General features: G+C 31.4%; 1 protein-coding gene across 1 annotated transcript; it reads left to right on the top strand.

Moving 5' to 3' along the window:
• The first annotated feature begins 728 nt into the window (after window positions 1-728).
• Window positions 729-7,371, top strand: LOC134695916 (histamine H3 receptor-like). Its single transcript, XM_063557404.1, has 4 exons — window positions 729-1,082; window positions 1,696-1,835; window positions 3,366-3,451; window positions 6,161-7,371. The coding sequence occupies exon 4, from the start codon at window positions 6,171-6,173 to the stop codon at window positions 7,269-7,271; it is 1,101 nt and encodes a 366-aa protein (XP_063413474.1). The 5' UTR covers window positions 729-1,082; window positions 1,696-1,835; window positions 3,366-3,451; window positions 6,161-6,170; the 3' UTR covers window positions 7,272-7,371.
• The last annotated feature ends 770 nt before the right edge of the window (window positions 7,372-8,141 follow it).

The raw sequence follows: 8,141 nt of genomic DNA, 5'->3' as shown, positions 1-8,141 counted from the left end.
AACAAGGACATTTCGGGAAATCAGTTAAAAAAGTCCTAAAATATGTAACATAATATTTTTGATAAACTTAAAATAGTACTCAGTATTAATAGTTTAACGTTGTGTACATTGTCAACTGTCGGGGAGAGTTGATAAAATCCTATTGATTAAATGTGAGATCAAACGAGATACTGACAAATAACAATCTTTTAAGTATCATGCTGGACAAACCGGAAGTTCGTCAAATGGGTGATCTGTATGAGGTCTTCTAATCAGTAAAATATAACAAATACATGATACCGAGGTTAAGATGCATCATAGGATATTAACAACAATGATTGTTGGTTTTCTCTCTCACACTTTCATATTTTTCAATAATTTCTGTGAAGGTCGAACCGAAACCAAAACACATGTTAAATCAAAGCAATTACCTTCGAGATGGATATTACACCTGAATAAGTGTAAAAAAAAAAATAGAATAAGATTTTGTTTACTAATGCTGTTTATTGTTTTGACAAGCAACCATAAAGAGATGTCGGCTACAATTATATGTAGCAGCTACTATTTCAGTGTTGGGTTTTAAAAATTTTAACAACTCTTTGACTGAATCTTTATCTCATTCGAGTCGTCCTTTTTTTCTTTTTAAATTTTTCAAAATCAAAACTAAGTGTCTCTCTGATGTTTTCTCTATACTAATCAGTTAAAGCACTGACAGCTATCATGATGGTATTACCTTGTTTCAGTGATACTGTATATTTATTCACCACAGACGGATACCTCTAACCATCTCTCAAACATCAAATATAAAGTTAAAACCTGATTCCTTTAACTTGTCTAATGATTGTCTCAATTTATCATTGATTCCAGCTGATGTGATTTATATTGGATTTTCAAGTATTAATTATAGTGGAACGATATCACGCACCTGAGGCCGTGTGTAAACACTGGATGATTGTGTATTAACTTATTACATAGCTGATCAAATCTTGCTACTGACATGGATGGTTAATTGTTTTAAATATTTATAGGATTTAGGGTTAACATTGTTGAAAAAGAGAATAAGTCATGTTCATTGGGAAAAGTAATTAGCATGAAACAAACTTGTGAGTATATTGTATACAATTAAGTATTAGCAACGTTTTTATATTCGTTTTAAACTTAACACATGCTTCGATAAAATAATGCTAAAATGATGACTAGCATAAACAGGGTTAGCATTTTCAAAGAAATATTGGGGGAAAAAATCTCAAAATGTTTCTGGTGTATAGAGATGTAAAGCAGTAAATGGTTCGTGCAAACGACAAAACACATTGAAACGTTGAAAAACGCATTTTAGTACGTTATTTGCAATTTTTAAGGAAATACAAAAGTTGTAAAACCTGAGATAAATTCAAAATCGTACAATTCATCACTAAGATTGAGATTAAAAGAGGGACCAAAGATACCAGAGGGACAGTCAAACTCGTAAATCTAAAACAAACTGACAACGTCATTGAGATTAAATTATGAGGTAATTGGAGAATATGGGTTCATCTACATATGATAGCATGTTGACAATAAGACTTATTATATTAGAGAATTGAGACTTCTGAATCAATAGGTTAACTTGGTAGTAATATACTTATGATTCTGTTGTTCCAATACATTTCAAATATTCAGAAAAAGCAATGCATAAATTACTCCAATCGTTAACTACATATTATAATTAACAAACAGAGAAGGAGATCTCAAATAACTTTATTCTTAACTGGACGGATTCTGGATTCTGGAAATGGGGTGTAATTGTCTTCAATGGATTAAATATCGACAAGTGTAATAACAGAACAATCTGAGGCGGAACGTAACAAAATACAAACGTATGTAATACTTAGACATGGATAAAAAAGCGAATCAAAAGTATGTAACAACATTTATTTGGGTTTATTGCATCAGTAACCGATTGTAAATTATTGTTGATGTCATTTCTAATTTACGAAGCACTCGGATATTATTCCGCGTCTACCTTTATAGGGAAAACGGTACTATTTATTCTGCCATAGGCGACAATACTAACATTTTCTAAATTTACCAGTTTTTGTAATAAAAACCTGGATAAAACAGTTATGTGTGGTGTTAGAACTTTATTACTGTATTCTAAAAATTGAAGCCAAATAGTATCATGACCAATTTCCAACGGAGCTGGTTTATGTTATCCATGCCCACCGTCATTTTGCACCAAATTTATGAAATTTTGGAAGCCTTTTCGAATAATTCTCTAGAAAATATTTCAATAGGTTTTAAAATTTATATTATTAATTTACACACTGCAGTTACTCATAGATAAATAGAAAATATATTGTACCCTTACATCTAATTACAGCGCTCCTAATTTGACTTCCTTTACCTGTCTTGGGTACACAAAAGGCCAACCTAATGCTGGGAAAATTAAATACTACCGCTTTCCCTAAAAGAATACGCACACATGTAATGGTATTGTGAGCAAACGCAGCACACCGTCTACGGGCGATATGTTGACTCAATTTAATGATTTCAATAGTTGAGAATTGTTTGCAGTTGGATGTGGTTGGTGGATATTGTTGCTAAATATTTAACGATCGAATGTTGAGTTTAATCTGTCCTTTATATTAAAGTGGTATTAATAGCTCATTATATGAAAGATGTATAAGAACCGAAACAGATGAAATGTTTTATATATGTGCAAAAATTACCGTAAAAAAAAAACCAGCACCATCTCAGGTCAACTTTGTCTAAGGGAGATACAATCTCTTTTTTTTTTTTAAATAATGTCTAAATTTATGATGAACAATATATAAATAGTTATTTTTATAATTTGTGTAAGTGCTATGTAATTAGCGATGAACAGTCTATTGTGCTGATGATACCAGAAACATGTAATGAAAATGCGTTGTGATTCCTTTTATTCGATGATGGGTATCACATAAGCGACGAGATTTGTTTCATGTACGTTCTATGTACATGTACATGTTTTTGCAATCATGAAGGTTCTTTTAATATCCATTGCGGCTTTGATACATGTACTTCGAGTCACGTAATGAAAATTAAACATGTTTTGCAAGCGAAAAATAGAATAAATATTCTATGCAAATTAGAATCCTTTTAAAGTCTTAAAAATATTATTAGTCCCAGATGGTCTGAGATATTTCCGACACCATAGAATAGCTTAATGTATTGAAATATTTCTATAACAATATTGGATTTCATAGTTTTTAATGAGATACCATAATACAAGATACTAGCGAACTTAATTGGTGTTCAACTTGTGTTTGTTTAAAGGTTGGGTTTAAAAGGTTATAATTCGTTTGATATTAAGTATGTAACATAGTGTTTACTACCAACACTGCGTTATTATTTTGAATTATTTCTAGGAAATATGAAGAACTGCGTTTACTGTCAGACAACAGCGAAGTCGCAGAGTCGTTCTATAGAATGATACAGTAAAAGACATTAAGTTGTAAGTATGGTTATGTTATCATGGTTACCTTTTGTTTTAAAGAAATACTCTAAAGTTAAAAATTTCTGGTTGCAATAATCGGATCTTCACCTTTACAAACCAGACATGAAGCCAACAGTTTTTATCTAATTAGTGGAATGTTTTACCTTCAACAGTTATGCATCTGGATGACTTTAAAGTTGATAAACAGTAATCTGTTCCTATGGATTTTAAATCTGTTTATTTTCGTATAATTTAAATTTTAAAATCTTCATATGAATGTATGAAATAAAGATAACAAATCAATCAATCACCATATATTAAGATTTCCATTTTATATTAAACAAATTGAATCATAGAAATGTATCTCTGCATATTGACTATCTACAAGTTGGTACACTCGTTACTCGTGTTAGCTGTCCTTTAGATATCAAAGTGTGGTTTATAAATCTTTGATACCATTTGTATTAATATTTATTCACATAGTTTCCTAACCCTTGAGATTTCTTCTTTTATTGAATCAAAAATAAAGCAATATTCTCTGAGTCCAAAGGACGAGGACGTTGGCACCTACAGATCCCCATACGGCTCTCAACAATAAAGAGTAAACCCCCACATTTTTTTCTATTGATGACATTTTTCTTTCCTGCTGATGAAAGATATACGACGATTTATATACTCAGCTAAAAATGCAAGTCTAATGTGAAAATAAAAATTCTTATTTCAAAAACAACCTCTCCCCCCCCCCCCAAAAAAAAATAAAAATAACAAGTAGTGTTTTCTGATTTATTCGTGAAGATGTCAGTAAAAGACATAAACAATCCGCCTCTTGTATGTGTTACCTAACTGTATTTGCTTTCTCTTGGTCGTTGGGATATATACCACATAGTTTTACATAATTTTATTTGTATTGATACACCATGATCGCATAAGCCCAAATTGGTGTATCTAATTTACACAAATGTAATATAGTAAGTAAGTACAGTAAGTAAATGTTTATTATAGTGACCTGGGTAATCCCATTTCAGTAAAGTACAAATATATTACATACACAATAAAATACACCCGACCCATTGGGTCTATAAGTCACTTTCAAATAATAAAACGTAATTCTTTTATCACGGATTTCAAACAAATTAATGAAAAGTAAGATTAAGCTAAATTTCAAAATAATTAATCAATAATGAAAAATTCAAACTGATATAAAAAAAAAATGAAGTTATTAGAAGATCGATTTAGTAAATGTCAAGTTGAATGCATAATTAATTAATAATGAAAAATTCAAACTTAAATTAAAAAAAATGAAGTTATTAGAAAATCGATTTAGTAAATGTCAAGTTGAATGCATAATAAATTAATATTTATAATAAAGAAACTGGAAATATTCAGATTGACCATGAAGTAACCTTTTTACATTTTCATATTACAGTCAAATACAATCAATACTGTCAACTGGAATTGCAATATACTGTTTATCAAACTGTTCATGAATTATATATAACTTCGCGTCTATGCCGGAACGCTTTCACTGTATACTTAGCCAGCTTTCTATGATAGTTTGTCATCAAAAAGATAATTTTTTCATCGTTTGTCATATTTAGTAGTTCATTATTATTATTGTCAAAGCTGAAACATAGCTTCCAATAATTAAGGTGATGAAAGGGGTGTTTATGCGATTTGACCATTGGTTATTGTAACATGTGTAATGCATGATGCATGCATGGTTAAGGCAGCTTTCGTAATGTTAGAATCAGATTTGCGTTTAATTCAGAAATTATATTTTCTATCTTATCATTCTTCCATGTAAACGTTGTGACAATCTGTTTAGTGGCAACATCTTCCTATATGCTTACGCAATACTTACATATATTATCTCATTAAGACAGACATAGTTCATGTTATTTTAATGAAAACCTCGTGTAGATTGTCAAACGATATTAGTTAACTCGTAAATTATAATCTAATCGTTACATTTTACATTCTAAATGGAAAGTGGATGTACAAGTCTGGGAATAACATGAAAAATACATCATCTTCAGTAACAAATATATATCAAAAATACATACACGTCTGAGTATAACATGCAAAATACAGCACCTTAACAAATATATATCAAACATACATACACGTACTTTTTTGTTTACAAAATTATTTTAAGGCGTATTTAAGAGATCCTTAATGTGGAGAAGGAGAGGAAAACAAGATATGTATAGATTCGCAGTTACAATGTAGCAGACAAGTAACAGAGGGTTGAAGTAAACGTAGAAATTAAGGTGAAAGCTACTCGGTGAATCAAACATCATCACTCGAAATCAGACAGACAAGTGAACTCTATTTCAAAAGAACAATATATGATCAGACAACAACATTTCAACAGTACATGTAAATAAACAAACAAGAACTTTTTTTTTCATTAAAAAGCAATACACATGATACTAACGCTTGAAAAGCAGTAATCTCACTCACAGTAAAGCATTAACGTAGAAAAATAACTGTGATCAACATTTGAAAACAGGCTTTAGCTGCTTATATTTCTAGATTAACAATGTAGTTAATACAGTCAAAGGAGACTTCGGTGCTGTGTCGATGAGACAGCAACACAATGACTACATATGAGACACAAAATATATTGAAAGATCACCAGCAGGATGATGTTTGCCCCTTTTTAAATTGTACACGCAATATACATCTTATATACAGTCATTAAAAACCTGTATCATTCTATTTTAGATCAGTAAACATGAATAATTCCACTGTTAGTACAGATGACGACGACAACCTTCCGACCTTTCCTGTTTATGTGTATATCGTATTTGGTACTGTCGGTGGTCTGATTACAATATTCACAGTGCTTGGAAACCTCTTGACAGTGTTATCCTACATAAGGGACAACAAACTACATTCAGTGTATAACACGTATATATTGAACTTAGCAGTAGCAGATTTTATTCTTGGATTCGTGGTACTACCAATTTATATGGTCTACGAGATAGGACCAAGTTCTTTCTTTTTGGATTACTACCTCTGCAAAGCGTTTTATGTCATAGATTTTACAGTATGTGTAGAAGGCGTGTTTATGATGATTATTATAAGTTACGATCGTCTGATGCTTCTAAGATGTGGTATGTCATATAATCAGATCGAGACTAAAAGAAAATGTTCAATAGTGATAGGGTTGTCGTGGGTATTAGCCTTTCTGGTTTATGGACCATCTATAATATTTTGGGACATTTGGCAGGATAAGGACGACATTAATGTACCAGGAATGTGCGATGTACAATTTGCACACCATTCTGTTTTTACAACAACAACTGCATTCTTAGAATTTTTCATTCCTTTAATTCTGCTCTCGGTTGTTGATATTTCCATTATAACTGAGCTACGAAAACGGACAAAATTTCGTATAACATCAATATTCAGAAAGAGTTTTAGACGAAGCAGCAAGTCAAAATCCGAATCAACGAAATCTAAATCTTCTTTGATATCAATCAATGAATCTAAGGTGGATTCTGTAAAAAGCAAAGACTCAAAAAGGAAAGACAAAAAATGTCAAACTGATTATCGAAAGCGTAGAGAGAAGAAAGCTATGAAATCGTTAGGTTTATTGATGGCAGTGTTTTTTATCACGTGGGCACCCTATACTATTTATACTATCATAAAATCCGTGCGGAAAGGAGACATCGAATTGTTAAGTTATGAAGCTTTAACGTGGTTTCTTTGGCTGAAGTCGGCTGTGAATCCGTTGCTGTATGCCTTTAATAGTAAACGATACAGACGGAACTTTAAGTTTTTCCTTTGCTGTTTCAAATCACTTCCCATTTTTAGGAAGAACGAATTGTAAATGATAGGTGTACCAAAACGTGTATGACTGCAATCATAAAGATAATAAAACAAGATTTTTATCGTTTAACTTTCATCCACAAACGTGTGATGTCGATCGTTATGCTGTATATCTTCACCATTTCGGAGGATCAAGAATAAGCACCTCTGAGGATGATGTATCAATAAGTAAAATCGCCGGAGAAATAGTTTTAAACGTTATTGAGAAAAGCGTTTATGATGATCATTTTTAGAATACATACATGTATGTATTTCATCGTCTACAACACAAACCTAAAACGTCATATTTTAATATTAAAGTTATTGATACCATAGGAATCAACCAAATTAAAAATATTTAGTAGTATTATAATCGGTACTGCAACTACTTGTTTCATCCCTCACTCTCAGCACGTTTTGGAACCCACAGAAGACTTCTCTTCGGGGAGGTATGTCTATCTATAGTAATGTTTAACCTATATTAGTTTTTTTAGTGGCATTCAAAACTTGTCGGCCTTAATCCTTGTCTGCCTACTCTGCATAAAATTCTGTTGTATTAATTATCTTTTTTTGTGTTCAGTCTTTTAAATATACATCTGATGTTTGCCACTGAACATTCAGTAAGTTACTGTCGGAGGTTATTGGGAATTGGTCACGAGAAACACATGTAGTGATCTGGAAAGGTTACAAAACCGGTTAAATTGCCAGACGAAGCATGAATTAAACTATAAGTGGAGTTCTCTATCCAGCTATTTGCGAACACGTCAAAAATGTTTGTCATGTTATTAATTTTCTTAGGATTTATAGATTAAAACATGAGAGGCGGTATATACATAAAAACCCACAGTTCCAAGATAATAAGACTGAAAAATCGTGATCAAAAATGAAAAAT

The sequence above is a fragment of the Mytilus trossulus genome, chromosome 14, assembly GCF_036588685.1.
Source record: "Mytilus trossulus isolate FHL-02 chromosome 14, PNRI_Mtr1.1.1.hap1, whole genome shotgun sequence".
NCBI classification, from domain to species: domain Eukaryota; kingdom Metazoa; phylum Mollusca; class Bivalvia; order Mytilida; family Mytilidae; genus Mytilus; species Mytilus trossulus.
Note: the sequence above shows the minus strand (reverse complement) of the source record. Positions and strands in the feature narration are given on the sequence as shown.